The 24809-nt window shown below is 45.4% G+C and overlaps 1 protein-coding gene across 1 annotated transcript; it reads right to left on the bottom strand.

Moving 5' to 3' along the window:
• Positions 1–899: 899 nt before the first annotated feature.
• On the bottom strand, positions 900–23230 carry LOC146199288 (uncharacterized). The gene is made up of 4 exons (XM_084592093.1): positions 22990–23230; positions 18240–18568; positions 3553–3813; positions 900–1139 (listed from the first exon to the last, which is right to left on the bottom strand). Exons 1-4 carry the CDS (start codon positions 23228–23230, stop codon positions 900–902), a joined length of 1071 nt encoding a protein of 356 aa, XP_084448219.1.
• Positions 23231–24809: the final 1579 nt, after the last annotated feature.

Consider the following 24809-nt stretch of genomic DNA (forward strand, 5'->3'; position numbering starts at 1 on the left):
GATAGGCCATCCCCAAAATTTGGCCCGCTGAACTCTAAATTTTACCTCGTCTAAATTTAATAAAAATCAATTTCTAACCTAATTCGAGTATAGCCAATTCCGTTATTTTCCGTATAGCAAATCCGTTATTTTCATGCAGTGTCTATAGATTTGTGCACCGGAAAATTATGCCCTGGAAAGCGCGATTCTGGGTTTAAATGGGGCTTACCATCAATTTTAGGCGTTTATTCGAGATGTAACATTCGTGTTAAATCGGGTTTGACCCGAGAACGAAATGTCTTATCTATATACATGTAGTGCATCTGCGTAGTCTTTTACTACGAGCCAATTTTATTCCGGTGTTAAGCACAACTTTAATTCAGACTTGAAGGTTCGTTTAAGGGCTTCTTTTTCTTTCTATACCCGTTTCACTAGAAAAATGATGCGCTTTATATTTAGGAAACTTTGTAAAGTTGCAGTTCTCTCAATTTTTTACCATGCGGGAAGAAACGAAAACAGCAGAAGGCGAAGATGTCTTGCAGTTTTCATAGTTAAATGCCTTTTTTACAGCTGCGCGATGCGTTGTAGCCACCCTTAGGGAAAGTGCTGTCTTGAGAAACGCCGCATTGCATGCATGCTTCCGTTTGTGACTTGCGCACTGAATACCGACATAATCTATTTAAGTACTGAAGACCTCCTAGGAACACATTGAGGAGCTCGTGGCGCACGAAAGAAGTCTTTCACTGCCGCACTTTACTCCCCAAAATTTTTACACATTGTGCGGATCTAGTTCAAAGCAAGGTCCGATTTCATGAGACGATCCAGCATTTGCACTTGCCGCGACGTCACTTCTTCCTCAAGGGTGATGGCACGAAAATGCGATGGCGAACATCTCTCCACCGGCGCACCAGACGCCGCAGTCATGACGGCTCGGCCCTGTCTGCCGCGGGCGAGGCGCACTTGGGCGACGCTGTGTTGGCCCTCTTAGCGGCGTGTTCGCGTGCTTTGACCCTGAGGATGTCCAGACTTGATGACGTCGGCGATGACGGCATCACGGATGGCGATGATACCGGTAGCCTGGCTGGAGACTTTTTGGATCCAAGGTCCAGGACAGCCGCCGGAGGGCACGGAGGCGCCGGCAGCAGTGTGGGAAGCATGTACTGCGTCAATATGACAAATACATGCTGGTGAATCACTAAGCTTTACGCGGTGGTGTGTAAATTGTGTGCGTCAATTCCAATTTATGCAGCATTGCATATAATCTTCTACTTTAGGTGACGCAAGAGGTTGTGGCTATTGGGACTGATAGTACATGTGCTGTGGCGAGACGATGGTAGTAGTCTCTACTCCTGAGGACACACCCACGTGCTCTCAGTGTGGCTCGATTCAACGAATGCGTTAGGTGCAAACGACACTGGCGACAAGAGAAATAAAACCCTAGTGAAGATATATAGCACTGGCCAAGTGTCAATGATATTTTTTTCGAGTCTTCATGGTGTGTAACTCAAATTATTACGTGCTTTTATTCCAAACACACTTAGTGTGAATGCATATAGGCTACAGAGGAGGAGACAATAAGTCCGTAGTCTCGGTACGACCAATGTATCGCAGATCTCTCACGGGGGCCTTCTGCGTCGGCTAAGACAAATTCACTATAGACAACGTAGCCGAAACCGAAAATTCAATACGCAACACCCCCCGCTCTTCGGGCTGAATGAGCAGCCTTTGAGATGTCCTGCAGATGGTCCCAAGACTACCGAATGCTTGAGTAAACGATTCTTCCCTCAAAGAGAGCTTCGATAAATTTGTACAGGTTGGAAGATCAAATGGCCGTACCGGAACAAGCCCGGCCAGCCCCTTAGGAACTAATTTCGGGAATCCTAAATGTAGTTCTTTTTCGCGCGATCTCTCTATCTTTAGCCGCCAGCATTATTTCAACACCTCGCTGAAATTTTCACAACCTTCGTACACCAAACACCGCGTGCTTTGAAGTCAGTGCCCTATCACACTGCGCGATCAAAGACTGTCACACTGTACTTGGGATATTGTCAGGCAAACATTGCGATCCATTACGCTTGTGCGTAGCAACCCCAAAAATGCCTGCTTAAGATCTGAAATATGCCTCTTTAACTTGATGACAGATCAAACTTACCCAGTTCTTAATCGATTGCTACGTAAATTAAAATGGCGACTGTTAACACGTGTAATGATGTCACTGCTCTGTAATATACATACAACTAACCACTGATTCATGTAACTCACAACAGCACCTCTACATGCCTCTGTGGAAACTTGTTAGCGCGAGCAGTTTAAAGGTATGATGTTAACATAGTGTAAAGACCCATGTGCACGCTGACTGGCACCCATAGCATTAGCGCATGCTTTATTTTCCCCACCTTTCCCTCTTGACAGCAGAATGCGCAGTGCAAGCATGGCACCAAGCAAACGCACGTCTTCCTGCGCGAAGTGCTTTCTCGCCCCATCGATTTAACAATTCCGGACAATCATGTCGATTTAATGGCTGCGTGAATTGCCACACTTAGCGAATGCTCATCCAAGAGCTGCTATGTCTTAAGCTTACTTCGTCCGCACTTCGCAGTACAATTATATGGCCCAAAACATCACCCGACGTGGTGTCGCTGAATTATACCGTATACAGGCAGCATCCCTGGTGAATTTCATGGTCTACGGGTGCGACGCAGCTACGGGTGTGTTTCGCAGAAAGATACACATCGATAACTTTTGCTGAAAAAAGTTTAAGCTAGGAGGCTGCATTGCCAACTCCGACTCAGACAAATTTGTCCGGGCTGTGATAAGAGCCCTATAGAGGCTGACGACGAGTGCCACGGCAGCACCTTCTCTATTTTCAATTGCAGGCGCATCACTCGCTTCGCAATGAGAACCGTTTTCATGTTTTAGTTCAGCTAGGTGGCACTGCGGGACGTTACTCAGATGTCACGTGGCTTCAGTTATCAATCTCTGAAGCTGCTCGCGAACAAGCGTGATTCTGCTGGCTGCTGTGTGGCTGTCTCCGCTTTCCATAGTGAGACGCTATTCACATAGTCTCCCTCAAAGACGTAAGTAAGCAGGCTTGAAGGATAGGCGACAGTGAAGAGTATGAAAGAAGGAGAGGAATGGGCTACAGACAGATCAGACGCATCTGGCAGGCACTGGATAATAAAGGAGGCGCTACATGGTCACGGGCTCATCGCGACTTTAATGGCCTACCCCCCCCCCCCCCCCCTTCTTTCCCACCACCAGTAGACTACTTTTTGTCAACAACAGTAAAGTTTAACCTCCTTCACAGCAGAGTAAGTTCCAGAAATCTCAATGTCTTTTTTAACACTTTGCCGCCTATAATGTTAAGTGCACGCTCTAATAAATGGTTGCTGAATACTGCATTTTTGTGCATTTCAAGCCGCAGAACGGCGGGTATGTGCTCGTATTGGATTATATTTGTCGCTTGTGCTGCTTGCGAGCTTGCGTCAGTATTCATCAACAACCACGTCTTCAGTCATCGTGTCGTAAAGAAGTTGGCAGATCAAAGAGGTGAGTGCAAGTGACAATGCTGACCCCGTACAGCTTGGGCCAGGCGGGTGCTACGAGTGCCGCAGAGGGGGCTCCCCAGAAGGACTCGGCGACGCTGAAAGGCCCAGCGGCGAACAGCTCAGCACGGGCCGCGCTCATACCGCAAGCCGCCTGCAGGAAGGGCCCCAGATTGCGGTCGGAAGGCGATACACCACCGCAGGAAGGTGGCGCCACCGTGGGAGGGCTGTCTCTTCCCATAGCCTTCTCTCGCTTGCGCCACTTGGCCCTCCGATTTTGGAACCACACCTGCACGGGGAAGACGCATGTGTTGGCTGCAGGACGCATATTTGTCACCATGAAGTCGTTTAGCTCATGTTGCTAGAAACACTCGAAAGTCAGCAGCAATTGAGGACTTCCTAGCACCGTCTGAGAATGAGAACTGCTTGCAAATGGATGCATTCCTTATGGCTGTAGACTGCGCACGAGCTCCACTACTAGAGCGAACAGCGCTTGCGTCGATCTCGCACTGAATGGTGCGTCACGTTATTCTTATGGGAGATCACAAAGGCGTGAAAAATAATTATATGTTTTAAAAGACACAAGTCGCAATATTCTGGTCACGAAAAAGGCGCCGTTCTCTTGAATACCCGTGATTATTGACGTTGTCTACAACACGGACATGGCTCTGGCAGGTGGTAGCTGGCTGGTGACGTGACCCGGCACTGCTTGGTCGTAGGCTTGTGTGACGTCACGAGACCACGTGACATGGCCGATTTGTCAGGCTCTACCAACTCGGGCCTCGTCTTTAAGATGAGAGAGTGAGATCAGAATCCAAACTTCCACGACCCTTGAATTCAGAGTAAGACAAGCTGCCTCGAGACCAAGCAGCCACCTTCGTATGGCTTGGCGCTGCTTGGTATGCTGGCTTTGTGTCTTCATTAGAGTGTGGTGCAGTTTCGGCTGCTTGTCATGTCATTTAAAAACTGTTAGGCCCGGCAGCTTTAAAGGTACCGTTACTCGGAAACTTGGCGAGCATTGCGCTGTCAAGTGGTAACTGGCGTGGATGGGCACCGGTTCTTGAATGGTTTGTGCGACTTAACGAGACCACGTAATATGTGATAGTAGGGAAAAGCTGCCAACTCGAGTTGTTCATTTAAGGTGGCAAGGAGGAATAACAATCAGCCTGTTGGAAGCCGAGTCAGGCAATTACTCCTATAGGCTACGCAGGTAAGTTCATGCGGCTTGGTCACACCCTTAAAGACGCAGCTTAAATGTCCCCAATATTTTTTTTTTTTTCATGTAATGCTGTCTAGGCTGTCTAGTTTCAATGAATCCTTTGCGAAGAAACGTAGCGCACACAATAGCAGGTCGGACTGTATACGAGAGGATTGTGCGATTCGTAGAAACACCTGGCAGATTTTATGGTTAAACGTCCAGCTTCATAGCACGAATTACTTAGGGTGTTTTTAAAATAATTCGCCTTCGAAATGACTGAGCATACTTCGCCACACTATTTTTCTAAGCACCTTCTAGCGCTTAATAAACACTCGCCTCAGTGGGTGCGCTCTGAAACGACAAACATTTGCAGCTATCAATAAGGTTCATGTGACGTATACGCGCGAGAATTACTTCTTTAGAATATGCTGCTCCTAACCATTGTCACCTGCCATCTACCACCATGTTCGGCAATTTTCGAGACATGCGACGTTTCGGATAGGGGTTGCAAGGATTCCGATATGTTCGATATCTATCTAAGCCTTCTGTACGAAAGGAGCTGCTCGAGTTGGCAGCTCCCTCTAACTGTGTCGTGTCACGTGGTCTCGTGAGGTCATACAAACCGCCGACAAATCAGCGTCCGACCATGTCACCTGCCATCTACCACCTGCAGGAGGCATGCATGGTCGTGGTTTTTCGAAACTGCGAGGCATCAAATCGTCAACGCCAACGACGCCGTGTATTTTTTTTTTTTTTTCAGGCATGAGCGCATTACCGCTGTCAGGTTAAAATGCTTCGCAAAGTTTTTTTCGTAAATGTATTCTATGGATCGCGCTCCTGACTTGTATATACCCCATGCGGAAGACGGCTTCCGTGCACAATGGTTGCGATGATTTAAAAACACTCTGTCTTTGAAGACACGCCTTATACTTCCACAACCTGTTCTATATAGGATGCCCTTGGTTATTTTTCGCGAATGAGCAACATCATAGGAGCATTGTGAAACCAGAAAACTGCTTTGAGAACTCTTATTTCATGTACTACTTAGGACACTAACACACAGTCGACTCAGCCGGCGACAGCAGATGCATTGCATATTGCTTGCGTCGCAGTTACGAGTTTGTCTGTACAATGTATGCTGCAGTCTGAGTGTCGCGGCTTCTTCCCGCGTACATTCTGCGATCTCCAGCGGTGCGGATTGCCAGTAATTTACGCGTTGCTACCGTCTTAGTTTCCACAGCTTAGTACACGATGAAGTATTCCAAAAAGCATTTGCACCCGCAGAAAATCATCAATTGGTAGCAGTTTTGTGCCGTGTAATTGTTGAAGGTTTACCGCTCGAAAACTGATGTCACCGCAGTGCGTAATTTATTGAATAAAAAAACAAAACAATGTGTATTCACTAAAGCGCTTATTTGAAGCATTGAACACGCTAGCAACTTTGCAAGACAAATTATTTGAAGCCATGCTCTGCGGCATAATCAATGAAGATTTACGGGAATTCAGCCGCAATGTATGTTCCTCCTGTGAATCGCTTTTCTCGGACGTTCGCTGTAAGAATAGGTGTACGAAAGCGTTAATGACACCTCCGAAATTCATTTTATTTTATTTTATTTTACTTAGCGACATAACTATCATTGTTTCGTAGAAAATACGGCAGTTAAATGAACGTGAAGCGCAATATCTTCTCTCCATTACAGCATGAATTTCGTGAGTAATTATCAACATATACTTAACATTCCACAACAACCGCATCGCAAAACTTCTTGATTTATCTGCTTAGACAGAACTAATATTTCTCAACTTTAGCAATACGTTTCGCCTTTTCCCTCATAGCAAACCTTTAACTTCAATATTGCAGTGTTCCCAGTGTTCTTAATTAACATTAAATTATGTAAACACTTACATTCCTCATAGTACCCAGTGTGGCGATATAAAAGAATATTCCTCTAATGTTCTGCCGGTTACATAGGGAGTTCGAAAGGGAAATGTTTTAGGACCTCCCTCTTCTAATTTGGTTTAAAAAAGGAACCATTGAAATTCATCCAGGTGTCAATATCCGCCTTCTTGAAGATTACCTGCTTTATAAACAGACAACCTGTGAAAATGATCAAATAAACCTGTCACTACAGCCAAAATTATCGTATAGTGTGCTATGTCCGTTATGACGTTAAACTTCAAAGAGATAGCGCTGATTTGGTGCCCTCGATAAAAAAAAAAAAAAAAAAACACTTTTATTTATTTTTGTACAGTTTTATTTTTAATGGGAGCCCAGTAAAGGAACGGAATGAATAAAATACTCAAACTAAGACCTCTAGTAGTCTACAGATGTTAAAAGCATTTCCCCAATCTGCTACACACAGACTTGCCCATTTTCATCGCATCAAGCCAGGCCCTATCACGTCTATATTTTGCTCTCATATGTCATGCACATAAATATATTTTTAGTGTTCGTTTCTTTTTGGTATTCATTTTTTTTCCAGAAACTTCTGAGTGTTTTTAACCTGTTTATTGCAATCATATCTCGATTACTGCTTAAAGTTTAGTAGCGGCATAATTTTGTTTTTTGTGCAAGCAAATCATCGTATTTCATCTCTTACTCTGTTAAAGGCTTTTTCGTACAAAGCTGTTCTACTTATGTATAATCCACATACCTATTATTTGCCTCGTTAGATACATTCATTTGATGCTCTTGATAACCCTTTGTGACATACGCTTCATACTCTCTGTTTCTCTTGATCCTGATTCTCTTGACAGCGGAAATTTCAAATGTATTTCCCTAAGCACCAGGGATAGGTTCGGCTCCGTGTTTTCTCACCTGCTTGCCTTTCTGAGACCATAAAAAATTAGCTGGGGTTCAACGCTGCTGAACCAAATATTGAGCGAAAGCATTAGCTTCGGGTGACCGAGCGTTCTTTTCTTTTTCTTCTTCCTCAGCCGACATATAAAGCCCCGCTTTAACCAAGCCGTATGAACATGCCTTAGGGGCATATATAAGAGTAACATGGATACCAGGGTCCTGGCAGGCTGATTCTGACATAACCGTCCCATGTGAAACGAGAGACCCAAGTTGGCAGCTCCTGCCACCTTGGGGTCGTCTACGGGGGTCGTCTAAATGTCAAAGGTCAATGGTCGTCACCGCTGGGCCACTCTGAAGGCTCAAACTGCGAGCAGTATTGTTTTCGCAATAATATACCACGACGCGTGGGTTCCGACTGACAACCCCACACGAAGGTTGCGAATATTCTGGGTATTGCCTGCACCTTCTTTATCGCGCAATGCAGAACCTGCCGGACACAGGCAAGTTTTGCAAACAAGACTATGTCGCACACTTGCGCACGAGCAAACATGGACAGTTTTGGACACATTCAATCCTGGATTTTTTGCCTGATGGCCAAGACTTCTGAATCTCTATTTGCCCCATTGTTGCAAATCTGGTGCAAAGCACCCCTAGGAAGTGAAGGGGGCCGCAATTCCAACGTATGCCCCCAAAAAGACTCGGCCTCATACCCTATACTTTTCCAACCAAAATCATTTCGATTTGCCCAAATTAAGAGCCACACCTGATAACTCGCAAAACTGATGTCAATGTCAAACGTAAAACCTCGAGTACACTCTTTTAGTCACAACAAAAAATGATAACGTCATCAGCATAGCCCTGTATTTTAATCTCACATTGAACCATGGAGAAAGCTAGAACAGCATCGCTGTTAATAATGCTGATACAAATTGGGATTCAGATATAAGGCAAAACACGAAGCGGACAGATGAGTTCAGTGGAAAAAGTTTGGATACCTCTTAGTTAGCAGTTAGCCTTGTATAGTACTGCTATATGCAGTACTTGCAGTATATGATGCCCTTGAGCACAATATCAGGAATATTTGCATTCTGCAACATCGAGAACAAGAAGTCGTGACGCACTTTATCAAAACACTTTCGAAAGGTCAATCTGAATTGAAGTATACTTCGCGAGCATCATCTGATAGAGTCTCCAACACCTAACGTACAATATGGATATGGATTTGTATACAGCGGCCTCTAAAGCGATTCTATTAATTTTGTGGCTACTAGCTGCATACGATCACAAACAACCTTAGAGAAAAGTTTGCGATCTACATTACAGAGGAAAATCGGACGATAACCTTCAAAGGTCTTCAAACTATTAGTGTCTTAGCTTTCTGGTATGAATATAGTATGCACAGAATATAAAGTCGGACACAAAAAGCAAGCATCATAAGGTGCTTGGAAAACTTCCACCAAAACAGGCGCAAGACAAGGCGGAGGCGTTTTATAAAACTCGCCCTGGGTCAGACGATTTCTGAGCCTGCAGTTCAGAAGTAGCTGATTTAATCTCGTCCAACGTGACAACGAACAAGAGCACAATTAAAGACGGCCATTCCCGACGCTTCTGTGGCGCCATAATGAAGGGACCTATCATTTCATTGCGCCACAGAAGCGACGAGAATGGCCGGCTTTAATTGTGCTCTCATTCTCAGTTTCAGCAGTTTGTCGCTAAGTGACGCTACTTAGAGGACCCTAGTAGGGAGCCTATATGTAGATCAGACATGGCGGTAATGGAATTACAGTAATGAAATTAGTGTAATTTAATTACTTCTTTCGGTAATTTATAATGTAATGGATTACTTTTTCGGTTTGGTAATTTAGTAATGTAATGAATTATTTTTGGTAGTAATTTTGCAGTAAATATAATTAATTCCTTTTGAAATTACTTTTTACTAAAGTGCGCTACTACTCCATCAATATACAACAAAGTAGAGTGCCGCGAAAGCAGGAACGACTCGCGGCAAGCCGAAACCAGCGCGGATCGGCAAAAGGCGGCAGAATTGAGCAGAGCAGTGCGTCTGAGACCTCGTGTGTAGCACGGTCACTTGGTACGGCTATCCCATGGCAACCATTCTCCAAGCAGCAGGATACAAGACGTCAAGGAGCCGAAGGGAGAGATGAAGGCTGGTTGAGAGCGCGGCGCAGTGGCACTCCCTGTAGCGTCGGCTAGGGCTCAGTGGTGCCTGGTTACACTCGTAACCACGGGGCGAGGGAGGATTGGGGTTGGGGGAGATTGGTGGAATGGTCCATGGCGTGAGCCATCGTTGCTTGAGCATTACTGAGCAGTGAGAACAAGGTGCCGACGCCGATTCTTGGGACTTTGGAAGCAATAAATAATCTAGCTCTTCGGCCCTCTAAATGACGGAGAAAGCTCCGCCACCAGCGAGACGCTGGGTTCGCCGGTCATTTCACGATCGTTCGATTATATGCTTCTGCTTTTGCAGTTGTTGTTGTTGTCTGTTCTTGTCTTGTTTTTGTAACGGCAAGCGCTGTAGGAAAAGGGGGAGAAATAGCTCTCTGGGACGAAATTTGGCGGGAAGACGAAAACATTTGTGTCCTTCGGTTGGAGAACAATCTGTGGTTTTGTTTACTACCTTGACTTAGTTTTTGCATGGATGAAAACTAGAAAGTAATTTAAAAGTTATTGAATTACCCACTAGAAATAATTCTAATGTAATTTCATTACTTTTTGGGAGCAGTAATGAGTAATGTAATGTAATTACTTCTCTGCAATTTTCAACAAATTAATTAGTAATGTAATTTAATTCCTTTTTAAAAGTAATTTTGCCATGTATGATGTAGATTCCCTAGACCCTAGCATTGAGAGAACGGAATCACGCATCAGGATGAAACCCTATGCCCTGAGGTCCCTTCAGCGATAGGTCTTCGGACGCGGGTATGATCAAAGCCTTACTAACCTATCCTATAGACGCGGGTTTGATACGCACCCTTTGCAACTCGGGTGTGTCTTTGAGTACGCAAGTGTTGTGCACGATTTACTACTCGTAAATATTTTTTTTTCTTCTTCTTTTCGCCTTCATTGGGAGTAACTTTCCAGGTTAACTATCAGACGCACATCTCCCCCAATCATTAAAATCTCTCTCTCTCTCTCTCTCTCTCTCTCTCTCTCTCTCTCTCTCTCTCTCTCTCTCTCTCTCTCTCTCTCTCTCTCTCTCTCTCCTTTCTTTCCGTCACTCACAAGAAGACGCCGTTACGTTCCGGAAAATATCCACTGTGGATATGTTTTGCGAGAGTCTCAAATCACAAGTGAACACTACATAGCACTGACACCGTACAGCACAAGGCTGGTCGAAATTTCCGGAGTCCTCCACTACGGCGTCTCTCATAGCCTGAGTTGCTTTGGGACGTTAAACCCCACAAACCAACCAACCAACCATACCCCCAATCCTTTTGCCAGTAGCCAATAGAAGTGTGTGTATGTATGTGTGTATAGAAGTGTGTAAAGTCCCTGCCGAAGAATGCATTTCACTCTTCTGGCAACTTAGTGGGGGTAAAACACCACTAAAGAGAGTTCAGCTGCCCATTTAATAAACGGGTATCGTAAAGGCCCTGTTCTCCATAAAGTCAGGCGTTGTCGGCTTAGGCATTGTTGTGAGTGAAAAAATCTCGGACGTGCCACTGGTGGGTGGTAATTCTCAGTTTACACGGCAGGACGCTGAACAGTCGGCGGTTGTGTGACGTGACGGGACAAAATGACATTGCGTAGGCAGAGCTGGCTGCCCATTACGACAAGCCTTTGGTATGGAAGGGTGAGAAGGGAATCGAGTCACCAGGACCTCCGGATATCAAGTCATACTGCCTGTAGGTCATGCGAATACTTTGGTAATAAGTGGTTTAAACTGGAATAATTTCTCAATTCCGGATTTTTTTTTTTTTTTGCACATGATGATAAAATAATGTAGGAGTTTACGACTGTGTGCTAATGGTATGATTGAGATAATCATAAAGATGAATGACTAAGCGAATTAAAGAGGGTCCGCAAGAGGAGCTGCAGATGGAAGCCGTTCACACTGCCGAGTCATACCCTTGAAGGCGGAGCTTATTTAAGCACACTCCCCAATTTTTTTTTTTTTACCTGAACGCGCAAGCGTCGACCAATAAGTCAATAAGCGCTATATAACGGAGCACAACGGCGAACTGTGAAAGATTACGCGATTACGCGTGTGTGCGCAATGATTAGCCCAGTTTAGCTGTCCTCTCCAGGCTGATTCGGGAACCGCGGACATCACTTCCACTTCGTTTGAACATCGTTAACGTAATCCTTCTTTGTTTTTTGAACATTGCCATTAAGTTATACTTAAAGGGTAAAGTGTCAGCACTTGTGCTGGGTGGTATACGATGTACACCCACTGATTGTATACAAAACGGATATCAGATTACTCTATTTGTTTTCCCTCTGGTTCACGCCGCACACGAACTCCCTTCCAGCGCTCGCTAAGCTGCGCTGATTGTACAGCGCGGCACGCTTTTCAGAAATTTTTTAGTTGTACATGCAAACGTCCTGGGCACCGTAATCAAACTGCGAAGGCTATAGCATAAACAAGAGTTTCAGCACAAACTCATTTCCAGACGGAAAGTTGCTCATGAATGCAATTTTTCCCCGTGTCATGAAATTTCACTAAGCGATCAATATACCTGCAGATCAGCCATCGGGATACTTTTTTTTTTCTATTAACTTTCTTGCTATCGTAAAACATTTCTTTTTATATTTTCTATGATGGTCTTATCTAATCAATTCGAGTGAAGGACAAACTTTGACGACTTTGTAGCGTACCGGGAGAATTGGAACATTCGCTTCAATATTTCCATGACACCGTTTTACAGCAGTTTACACTTGACTCACAATTAAAATTGATCACCGGGAAATCTAGACCTGATCCACAAAATACAGCACGTTTATGATAATAGACAATGCCGTGCTTGTTTTATATACCTGTTCTTCTAGGCCCGGGACCCCATAAACGTACGCCCCCAGATTCCACATATATCTTTCATGGCAAAGCTAAGTATCTTAAGCCTGACAGTTTGACTCACTGCGCGAAAAAATTGGGAATCACCTAGATCCTCTCTTCCGCACTACGTGAATTTCTAGCATTTATTGGCTCAACGAGACAGGTAAGAAATAAAAGCAGACACCGTCTATATTCAGCAGCGATGGAGAAATGTAAGGCTGGTTCGATATTGCTCCTCGAGAACAACGGCTTCCTCTCGAAGACCCATTTTGAATGGCTGTGTCAGCCACTTCAAAACAAAAGCAAAAGTTCAAATTTCCCGCTTATCTTAAGCCTTACGGGAACATACAATCGCAGAGTCCTGATCCACAAGAAAGGTGCGGCCGCGAAAATAACAAAGAGAAAGAGAGAGAAGATGTGCAGTTTTCGAGTGTTTCGAAACACGATTTGCTAGCGAAATGAATCGATTATGCCAGATTTCTGCTTAATCTGCGAGCGCGACACGGAAGAAGGAATAAAAAAATTAAAAAAAACTTGCCCGGAACGAGTTATTAGACGCAAATTCTATATGCTCTTTCAAAGGGGTGCAGGCGCACTCGGCGAGGCTTTTATGGTCGCCATGTTTAATAAAACGGCCCCGCTTGTCTGAGACACGCGGCGAGTTCATCTTATTAATGGAACAATCCTGTTACTGTTCTTTTTTGCTCCCTCCTCTTCCTCTTCACTTTTTTTTTTTCTTTGCTACCTTCGTGCCAAAATCTTTACGCCACTTGGACGAAGGAGCCGCAAGAATTTCCCCTCCGCCGAAGTTAATCACCAGAAATGGGCTATACAAAGAGGCAGAGAGGAAGCACGAATAAAAGATAAAGAATGGACAACATAGGCGCAATTGCAGGCCGAGGGCCAAGAAATGGCAACATTAATACAAACAGAACGGCGACGCCTTCACCGATTAAAGACAGCTTCCATGTGAGGGAGAGAGAAGACACAGAGACAAAGACAACGAGGTAACTAACTCTTGGCGGAGAAGAAACGAGACAGAAATGAGCAGGGTGGAACAAAAGGTCCAAGGAACACGGACAGCTAGAAGCCAGAAAAGAAAGAACCGACGCCGAGCAGACGGGAAACAAGGAACAGCTCGGGCATCGAAAAGCGAAAGACTAGCAAAGAAAAGAAAAGGCTGGGTCGAAGAAAACAAAGAGACACTGCATGGCACTCGAAGCTGGCGAGGAGAGGGTGTCCCGGCGTCGGCTTCCACAAGGCGAGGCTACGCACACGGAGATAACTCGGTGCCCGCCGAGAGAGAGACAACATTATTGCGCCGAATAGCCACTTAGCGCTTTCAGCAGCCTCTCTCGCGGGGCCCTCGAAAGACGTTAACTAATCGCCATTTGCCCCGGGTGTCTCACTTAATAAGAAGGAGACTGCGTCCCCTCCTTCTCCGGTCCTTTTCCTTTACGAAGAGGACGAAAATGAAGTGTTCATAAGCGCGGCCACCGCTTTTTCGTTTCGCCTCAGATACATATTACACTCTCTCTCTCTCTCTCTCTCTTCGAGAGACTGCGTGGGGCACGTGTTTGAGCAGAACTGGGAGCATCGGCGGGCAGTTTTGCAAGAGGAGGTGAAGAGTGACGGAAAGGAAAGAGGAGCAAGGAAGGGATACAACGATGAGAGCCCGGGAAAAGTGTATATAAAAGGAGGTTGCTGCTGGCCACTTAATGTAGGCGCAGAGGCGGTGATGAGTACGCTTAGGCGTTAATGAAGCTAAGTACACTAAACCGCGACTCCTGGAAAAAAAAAAAAAACAACACCGTGTAATGTGCTCAACAGCCTTTGATGCATGTGCTATACTGCGAGAATATGTGTTGGTAATTGGAGCGGTGGTGTTATAAGCGGAAACCCGTGTGGACATTTCGTCACAACGACGAGGGGTGCGATGGAGAAATCGAGGAGGAGATGTTGGCGCCCTAATTTAGTTTGGTCCCCAACTAAGTCCGCTCAAAATGAGTTTTTGAGAGGTACGACAGAGGTGAAGTATGGGAAGAGAAAAAATCAAACGGCAAAGTAAACATTCGGTACAGTTGTGGCTCGCTCGAACGTGCGAGCTGCAGTCTTATAGCTGTTGACAGGGATGTACGGAGCTGGCCTGGGTGGGGGTGCGAGCGTGGTATAAGGTGGAGGGGGGAAATAACGCGAAAGGGGTTCAAAAAGCGAGTTTAGTGACCGAGAGGGAGTGAGAGAGAAAGATGGAGACAACGTCCCACCGTTGCCTGTGGGAGCTGTGCGCGGCGCTTTTCTGCCTGCGCGCAGAGCATTAGCGTCACGCTTCCGGCGTGACGTCATTTCCGGCCAGGGCAAATACGAGGAGCCGCTTGAGTCGGTCGATGATGACGGGTGCCGGAAAAGGGCCTTATTGCGAATGTCCCAACGACGAGCCCCGCTCGAGCGCAGCCGGGCGAACCCGAGAGCGCGCCCAGGCAGGCATGAGGCTGATGTTTGCTTTGCCTCGCGACGGCTGGGAAACGCGTTTACGGCCCATCCGGCGGCACCTCGCGCCGAGCTGTGCGCAGTGATTTCATTAGCCAATCAGATGGGGCGTGAAAGCGTCTCCCTTGCCACCACCTATGTGCCCGCGCCAGATCCTGGCGCGGAAAACTTCGCCACTCGCTCTTTGTGCCGCGTATAATATACCCTCGCAGAGCAAAAGAGATGGTCTATGCGTAGAGACGTAAACTCCGCCCTCCAACCCACTCTCACTTCCCCAACTCTTTGCTTCCTCACCTTGTCGGAACTCTTCGTTATTTGCGGAGACACAGTGCTGACTGGTGCATGGAATTCAGTGGCATCAGGACCAAAAAGATGAAATACACTGATACAAGCGTGACCGATTCGCACGTGCTTCGTGTTCTGAACATTTCGTTCCTGATTGCGCAAGAATTCAAAGCTTCGCTTTTGGATTGTTGGATTAATAAAACTAGAACCAATTCAAGGACATCTGCGTTCCCTTCATGAAGACGATCTTTAGGGTGATCGTAGTTTTGTTTGCTGCTCAAAAAAAAAAAGGAAAAAAAAAAAAAACGTAGCACACTTAAGCTCTACCATATGAGTAGAACGCGATAGAATTGATGATATCGCTGATCTGATTAAGATCAGCGATCCACTAGCTCTATCGCGTCCTATCCACACTGACATAATAACTAGATTTTCATTGAATAGCGCTTGTTTATCTACCGGCATTGGAAAGTTCGATTCCCCTCAGCCGCCCACCCCGATTGAGAAGCGCGAGTTGAGGAGCGAATTTACGTTAAACGACTTGTGCCCTGCTATTTTAGCTCATCTGTTCATGCCATGTCCGTTATTTTTCACTCAAAACGGCGACGCCAATGTCGGATTTTCTAAGGAACTGAACATTTAACACACTAGCGTTAAGGAAAACGAACTGTGCCAACATATGAGCGCTTTTGATTACTAATAATAATAACGTTTAATAAAACTAAAAACGTCCTGCTCGTCATCCATTCGTATTCGAAAGCAAGCACGCCGATACTTTGTAAATTAATCCGGACAGTTCTGATGTACGCACATTTCGGAACTTTAGACGGCAATAACTCTTCAAAAAGCCGTACTTATATTGAAACTGCTTATTCACCTCTGTAAAGTTATGCAGTGCGTTGTATATGAAGCAGTGCAGTAATTTAACTCAATGGCTTTTCACAGCAGTTAAGGAACACGAATTTCTTTCCTGCAATTATAAAAAATAGGCTGATATCCAGCGACCTTCTTGTCTGCTCTTTTCTTGAGCTTCACGTTTTTGTAATACAATAGTACGATGCTTCACGTGTCGAATCATTAAACAGCCTGGCCATACTTCTGTGATGCAAATGCGTCTTAACATCAGCTTAACATGGAAATAACGCTTTGCGTTCTCACCTCTGCAAGTCAGCTCCGATCGGGCTTTATATTTTTGCCACTCGACATATGCTCTTTATTTATTTGTAATATAGCTAATTTAACTGTACCCTAAACAAAAACGTGGCATGAAACACTGCATAGTGACACTGACAAATAAAACGGCTCCACTGGGCAAGAATTTTTGGAGAAAAGGAAGGTCACTGACGAGGTTCTAGAAATGCTGTGAACATCATGATGAATAATTCGATGCAGTTGTTTCTTACATCTCCGACTATCGAGTATTTCTGCAGGAAGCTCTTTTCGGACATATCTTGCAAGGATGAGGATGGAGAGACGTAATCTGTGTGACACGCCGATATACCTCTGATTGACCACTTCTGTGTCAAGATCCGCTCTTTGATTGGGCAAAGCTGTGTGACGAGACGTGTCATCCTCAGAGCGAGAGAGTGGCAGTTAGACACACGGAGTGTTCGACAAAAGAAGAAGAAGAATAAGAAGAACAAGACGAAGGAGGAGGAGGAGGAGGAGGAGGAGGAGGAGGAGGAGGAGGAGGAGGAGGAGGAGGAGGAGGAGGAGGAGGAGGAGGAGGAGGAGGAGGAGGAGGAGGAGGAGGAGGAGAAGAAAAAGAAGAAAGAAGAAGAAGAAGAGAGGAAAAAGACGATGAAGACAAAGAAGAAGAAGAAGGGATGGAAAAAGAAGAAGACGACGAAGAAGAAGAAGAAGAAAGGATGCATCCACGGCCTAGTGCTCTAAAGCAGTGGTCAACTGAACGTTCGCACGGCCGCAGGACTGAAATCCAATCTCGCCCAAATTTCTTACTTTCTTTAAAGGTGAGAGGGACCGCACAAACTGGCGGACGATCGGTTTTCGGCTAAGTGAAAACCTGAAGCAATAAAAATGCCATTCCCTCCTTCCATCCATATCTGCGTGTATATGTTCATGTTCATATGTATATCCATCACCATCAGTCCATCAAACGGTCCTTTCTGTCTTTCTCTCTCTCTCTATCTCCCTCCCTCTCTCTCTCTCTCTCTCTCTCTCTCTATCTATCTATCTATCTCTCTCTCTCTCTCGTACTTACAAACGAATGCGTCAAATAAGAGTGGAAAAAATCGTGTTTTTTTAGTCCTCCTCCCCTCTTGCAATATTCAAGCAACCAAATGGAGAGGGTGGTCAAAAGGGGTGGCCCCAATCCGGCATTCCCCAGAGGAGTCATTTCCCGGGTCTCCAAACTGTTTGCACTCAGAACACATTTATGCAAACTCTATGCAAGGACACCATACAACAAGCCATAGTGGACCGCGCTAGTCTGCTTCGTATAGCTAGACGTAAAGCATTTAACTTATGTAATCTTAACCATTCAGAAATCAATGACTAACTTACCTCTATTAATGAGTATGATTAACAAAATTCAAACAGGCAATGAGCAATTCTTAAAATGCACTCTATCGCACCTCACGTATGCATCCGTCTTTATAAAAACGCTCATTGAAATTTATGCTTGGCATGAATTAATAAAAACACCTTTGACCAGCGCAAAGTAAAGTAAACAACAAATATAAAATATTAAAAATTCATGTAACAAAATAAAAAACAACAAAACAAACTAGAAGCCTTACCTCTTGTCATTGTATTGTTCTGAAGTACCTGCCAGCATTGCACGCCCTCGATATGAGAAGCACCTTGACCCCCCCCCCCCCTTCTTGTTTACCCATCCGTCCGATCTCGTTCATTCATCACGTATAGGCGCATGCATGAGCAGCAGACAGCGTTGTAGCGGATCCGTACCTGCACCCTGGCCTCGCTGAGGTCCAGTCTGAGTGCCAGCTCCTCCCTCGTGAACACGTCCGGGTACTGGGTCTTCTCGAAGGCGCGTTCCAGCTGGTGCAATTGGAATGTGGTGAACGTGGTGCGGCTGCGACGGATCTTGCGCGGCTTGTTCCCCAGCCCTGTGTCGTCCGCTCCTGCCTGATGCTGGTGCGGCTGGTGCATGGATAGTGTCGTTGCATTGTCACTCGCGCTTGCGTGAAGCGAATGGGAACCAGTCTTATCCGAACAGGAGCTGCCACTTCCCCTGGAGCGGCCGTTCACGGATCCCGAGTACGAGCCGGCAGTCTCTGCGCAAAAATAAGTTGGCATCTTCTGTCTTCGTTATCGACAATGCACGACATCCATAACTGTGCCCAGTTTGTCTAAAAGAGTAGGCAAATAAAAGCAGTATTGAAAGCAAAAAAAAAAAGAAAGAAGAAAAGGCTTTTTTACCGTACCACCACAGCCGTCCACTTTTGCGCAGTGGGCTTTCTCTTTCTCTCTCTCTCTCTCTCTCTCTCTCTCTCTCTAATCCGGGTGCCAAATACCAGCGAAAAACCTCTAACGTACGACCGCCGTGCCTATTAGCGTGTTACACATCTCGTTCGTGCTAGGTTGTTATTTTACAAAAGGAGATTCCAACACATCTTTCCACGCGAGTCAGTGATCAAAATTTGTTGTCTTTACCAGGACATTTGATATTCAAAGCAGAGGAGAAAAGGGGAAGGAATCAAGTAATACGTACATACAAATAAGTAAGCAATACTAGACTAAAAAAGTTTCAGACAAAAAAAAAAGAAAAAGAAAACGCATGCGCAGCTTCAAGTAAAGCCATCTAATTGTCAACTAAATGTCTTGTTGTCTTTGACATTTTTTCCCTTAGTCGTCAAATATCATAGGTGCATATCACGAAATGCTAGCGCAGTTGAAGGCACTGGTGGCTAGAGGCAAGAATATATGGGTGTAGGAGGGGGGAAGAAAGAAAAAAACACCAGAGGAGCACTTAAGTCTCTGATTTTTAAGGGTACAAAGAGAGAGCGTTAATGACTTCAGATTGGTTTGTGGAGTTGGACGTCCCAAAGCGACTCAGGCTATGAGAGACGCCGTAGTGGAGAGCTCCGGAGATTTCGACCACTTGGGTTTCTTTACCGCGCCCTCACATTGCACAGCCCACGGGCGCCTTGCTTTTCGCCTCCAGCAAAAAGCGGCCGCCGAGGCCGGGATTCAAACCCACACCCTTGAAAACAGTAGTCGAGCGCCGTAACCACTGCGCCACCCCGGCGGGGGAATCGCTTCAGTTTATCGGCTTCCCTACAGGTCGATCCTCGTTCGAGTACATTCACTTTGCTAGTCACTTAATTGTTATTCTTTTAATTTGTGGCTCTATTATCCTATATATGCTGAATAGTACACATCCGTACCAAGAAAGACCATCCGACGTAGGTATAACCACCCCATCCCCCTTTCAACCAAGCCTTAACGAAAGTGGATGCGTGAGGGCCAGCCTGTCCAACCCGAGATCTAGGGATCCTGGAAGGCTGCAATCCGGAGTCACCCTCCCTTCTCAAAGGCTTGGAAGCGCCTGCCACTTTATCCATGTGACGTCACACAAACCATCGACCAACCAGTCCATGTCGCCTGCCAAGCATCACCTGTCTGAGACATGCATGTGATGTTTCGCTCACAACGCCTACGCAATCCGGATAAATGGGTCAAGGGAAAGTGTTTATCGGGTTTCTCGTCCCAAAGTGACTATAGACTATGATAGACGCCGCAGTGGAGGGCTCCGCAAATTTCGACCACCTGGGGTCCTCTAACGTGCACTAACCTTACACAGCAAAGGGGCGCCTTGTTTTTCGCCTCCATCTAAAAGCGGCCTTCGCGGCCAGGTTTCGATCCTACATCCTTAGGCACAGCAGTCGAACGCCCTAACCACAGCACTCCTGCTCTACAACGAAGGTGCTTAGTATTAGCACTTGTAAGCAGACATCGATTTGTTCTGAGTATTTTCACAACTGAGTGCTTGTTAAAAGAAAATACCAAGAAAAATATTCAAGAAAATACTCGGAACAATAAATACACGCAAGCCGTTCGATGTTAAGACTAGAAGCTCCCGATTTGTAAGGCTAATCAGGTGTTGTAGAGTTCATTCTCTTTTTCACTGTCGAGTTATAGAACGGGGAACAATTTCCGTCAAAGTTAATAGAGGTAGCCTTTGAATAGGATTAATTTTGCTTGTTGTTTGGAACTATAAAGAAAACGGCTGAAAGTTACTTTCAGACGAATAATTAAGCAAAATGCTTCCTTGGCGCTATATGAGACCACATCATAAGATAAGGCTGGTAGGAGCTGCCAACTCGCATTTCTCGTTTGAAATGGGAAGGTGGAATAAGAATCAACCTTCCAGCGCTCTTGAATCCCAGGTCAGGGAAGCTACATGCACTTAGAATACACAGGCCGCTTGTAGGGCTTGGTAAAAGCGGGGCTTTATGTGCTGGGTGATCGCATACGCTATCGCGTGATATTCATAAAGGTGGAGCCTAAGTGTAACCTATTTTTCACCTTTTATGTTAATATTTCTGGAAGCCCAGTCGCCTTGTTATCGAATACTTTATATTACTTTTCATCTGCACTTTATTTCTGAATTACTTATTATAATGCGGGCTAAATTGAAAGAATATTGCACTCGGACCTGCTTTAATTAAGTGCAAGACATCCTTCCACAGCAAGCTTTTTCTGGTTATTTTCCTTGTCTCACACACACACACACATCAGTGAGTGCTGCATCTTGGTAATTCTTGCTCATTTGCGTAAACTGTCTTAACGTACGTGAGCTTTAAGCTGTATGTTTAAGCGCTTACATGAAGTGTTCTTTTCGATATACACAAGCGAAATGTATTTAGCGTGATTCAATCGCGTAAATCTGTTTAACGGCTATTTTGTATATGCTGTTGACTTAGCGTAAAACAGAAAAGCAAGTTTGAAATATTTTCTCAGAAAAACCATCACACCATGTAAATAACGGAAATACCTTCGAAACAGACATAATAGGCTTTTAAATCAATAGTGGGTTACTAGGCAACTGAAGCGTACCTATAACTTGACAAGCTGATTTTAAGAATAGGATTAGAAACTGAGGTCATAGAAAGAATTTCCGGACAAAAACGTTTTTGATGATGAAGGCGATTTTTTTTCCTCATGTCGGAACATTTCATTTCAGTAAACCGTAAACCACAGATCTTCCCTCTTGAGGTTGGTATTTATTGCTATTAACTTTTTTGTTGTCGCCAAAGACCTTTTTGATCGGGTTCCTGAAGATCTGACGGTCTTAACCCCTATAGGTAAGCGACGCACAAGCAATGACTTTGTTACGCATAGAGTGATTGGACCACATTCTTTTAAATAACTTCATATCAGTATCTTAAATTTCTCCGCAGTTACCTCGCGGTTAAAACCGATCTTCAAAAAATTAGACTTTGTATAAAGACTTAATCCTAAATTATTAATGTAGTATTGATCGCATCTCCTGTAATTCGTTATATGAAAATGCACGCTATAAACTCAAGTGAAGAACCGATTCAGCGCGTTATCTGTGAGGTCCATTGAGATCCATGCATGAATGCATATCGTATACTTCACAACTAGGGCTTTCGCCTCCATGTTCCTGAAAAACATCATTCAGAACGAAATACATCCATGCTCTTAAATAAAGATCTAATCCTAGCTAAAGAAAAAATGTGCACCTCAAGGCTCATTTAGCAGGCTAACACGTGCGACTGCACATGTCGGGGCATAAAGCTTTCGTACTCTCTCAAGGCGAATTCCGGAAGGCCTTTTTATAACGTGACGAATGCACAGTTATACAGAGGGTTATGGGGGCTACCCTGGTGTCGGATAGCGATAGGGTGTCGTGACCCATTGGTTGAAACCAAAATTAACGATGCAGCAGAACGATGTATTCACTAGTAAATGTCCTCAGGTTAGTTAAATAGTTAAATGAAGGCATTAGTGCACTTTCCGAGCAAACAAACAGCTGCATATAGCGAGCTGTTAAACGTCGTCTTCATCCCTTCTTCGAAAATTTTAATTAATAAGGAACCATATATATTTTTTTTAATTAAGGTACACAGTTGGCACTGCCATTGATATGCGATTCTGTAAGAAAGGCAACAAGGCATTGAAGCTTCAGTGATTACTGTCAACGGTCACCCAAAAGACATATTTCCTGACTAAAGGAAGTAGGTTGGCTAGGCGGCTGAAGATGCAAGCGTACTAAAGCTCTCGTGTACCACTACCCTGTCGCTAAGCATTTTAGCCTTGGACTATTCCCGAGAAAAGCACGAGTTAGGCGTACGCTTGTAGTGAAGCCACAGGCATTGTTAGAATTGCCAGCAGACTGTTTTGAAGTCTGAATGACGGAACTTCGCCTGAAAATGAATGAATGGGCCTGTGTTATCCTAAAGACAAATGTTAACTTTTCACGCACTGAATTTTTGCACAGGCAAACGCTCCTGAAAGTATGATACCCTGAAGGCACTTGACTATGTAACTATTACCGGACCCTCCCAACCCCCTCCTTATGTAATGCACATCACAACCACCAACCTACCGCCGAGTGCAAAAACTGAACGGAATCACACGAGACCAACCGCGCAAATCTTTGCGGGCGAATTCAAGAAACAGCGCAAAGCACACTGTGATACGAGTCATTATCGTGCGTTGCACGCACCTATCCTGGCCGACGGATGCTGGGCGAGACTGAAGTCCAGCACGGATGAGGAAGATGCTGAGCTGGGTGGCTGTGGCGTGGCCGGACTAGCAGCCGCCGCTCCGGCCAGCAGCCTCTCGATGCTGTACAGCGAAAAGCGGGAAGGCTTGCTGCGGGCCGCTGCGGGCAACGACGACGGCGGGCCTTCCATCGGCACCGGCGGATGCTGCTGCTGCTGCTGCTGCTGCTGGGACTGCTGCATCTCGCGCAGGTGGCGACCACCCGTCTCGCACGCGCACGTCTCCGACGGTCACGGCGCGTTTGCCGCCGAGTCCCGCGGCTCCCCCATCTTTAGGGAGGGGGCATCCCTCGCGGGCTCAAGAAAAATAAGGGAGCCCGAGGAGAGGGCGCACCGCTGGTGGGAGGGGGAAACGCGGGTCGGCAGCCGCAAAACAGCACGGAGGCAACTAGCGCCGCCACGCAAGTCGTTTCGAAACTAGACGCGGGCTTGAGCACGCGAGCTCGTTGAGCCTGCCAGCCTTTTTCCCGCTAGCGCGCTGCTGCATTCGCCCGTGCCGCCCTTCCACCCCTCCCTCCCCTGCACCCTTCCTTTCGTTCTCCGCGCTATGAAACTCCCATCCACGCGGCTCTTTCGCGTGCGCGTTTCGAAGCTCCTCCGTGCACTACATGCTGGCTTCCATTTTTCCTCCTCTTTTTTTCTCCACTTGTTGTCTTTCTACTAATTCGGTTCTTCTCCCTTTAGTCATTACATTTAATCGTGATGAGGGTTTCCTCGTTGAGATACGGATAGAAAGCCAACCGCGTGCTCGGGACAAAAAAGTAAGAGGAATGAGTTCCTAATGGGACCTTCCATGGAACCTTAAAAAAGATCCGGTGAAGACTCATGCAAACGAAGATTCACGTTCGTGCAGGACAAATCGTTGTTATGGCATAAATGTGGTTTGCGGTTTTAAGAAATATTTTTTCTTTCCATACTGACATTGGCTTCGTATGTGTAACGCTCCTATAGCTTAGTTTCAGCAGCTGCCAGTCGGCGATCATATCGCCGTCAAGTGTACATGCATCTTTTGTTGGTACGATGACGCTAAGGGAACGCGGAGGAAAAAGAATGCCTATCATAAAACGAATGTAGAAGTACTTCTCTGCCAAGAGATTCAGATGAAACTTGCTTATGGGAGCGAAGTTTCACGCCGACAATCATAATGCGACAAACCCGAGTCGCAGCAAGGTGTACAGGACGAGAGATATAGACACTTTGTCCCTTTGCGCCATGGGCTCGAGGTTCGTGTCTGTAGATTCCTACCAAGAATTCTGTTTTTCGTTCTTCTATAGATCATCGAATATTATCTAGGTTTTCTTGCTCCTTCTTGTGGAAAATTTCGCTCCCTGCCGAAGTTTATGTTAACCTTTATTTTTTTCTTCGCACAAGTGCGCGTGCATGCATCTCAGTTTCCTTCTCTCTTTCCAAGTGACGTAGCATGACATCAAGTTGCACTTGAAAGTTGAAACACGGTTTCGAAGATTAGCATTTCGATTCACGAGCGGTATGCGATTATAACAAATTCAGCACATGCTGCATTTTCAAAAGAATCGTTAATTTGCCATAAAAAATTGTTTTCTTCTAAAAAAGCTTCCTTATAATATAATCTATAGTACTGTTTGTTTAATGCAATATGCTGTTCCTTTAAGAAATCTCGTGAGGTCTAAATTTACCTTTCTCGCTTTTGCAGTCTGTTTTCCGTTGTTTTTGTATTTTTTGTTTTATTCGCCTACCACATGATGATATGAAATTAAAGCGCCAAATTTGCTCACACGTGTCA

This window comes from Amblyomma maculatum, chromosome 2 (genome assembly GCF_055883805.1).
Source record: "Amblyomma maculatum isolate TAMU_Amacu chromosome 2, ASM5588380v1, whole genome shotgun sequence".
In the NCBI taxonomy this organism is placed as follows: Eukaryota; Metazoa; Arthropoda; class Arachnida; order Ixodida; family Ixodidae; genus Amblyomma; species Amblyomma maculatum.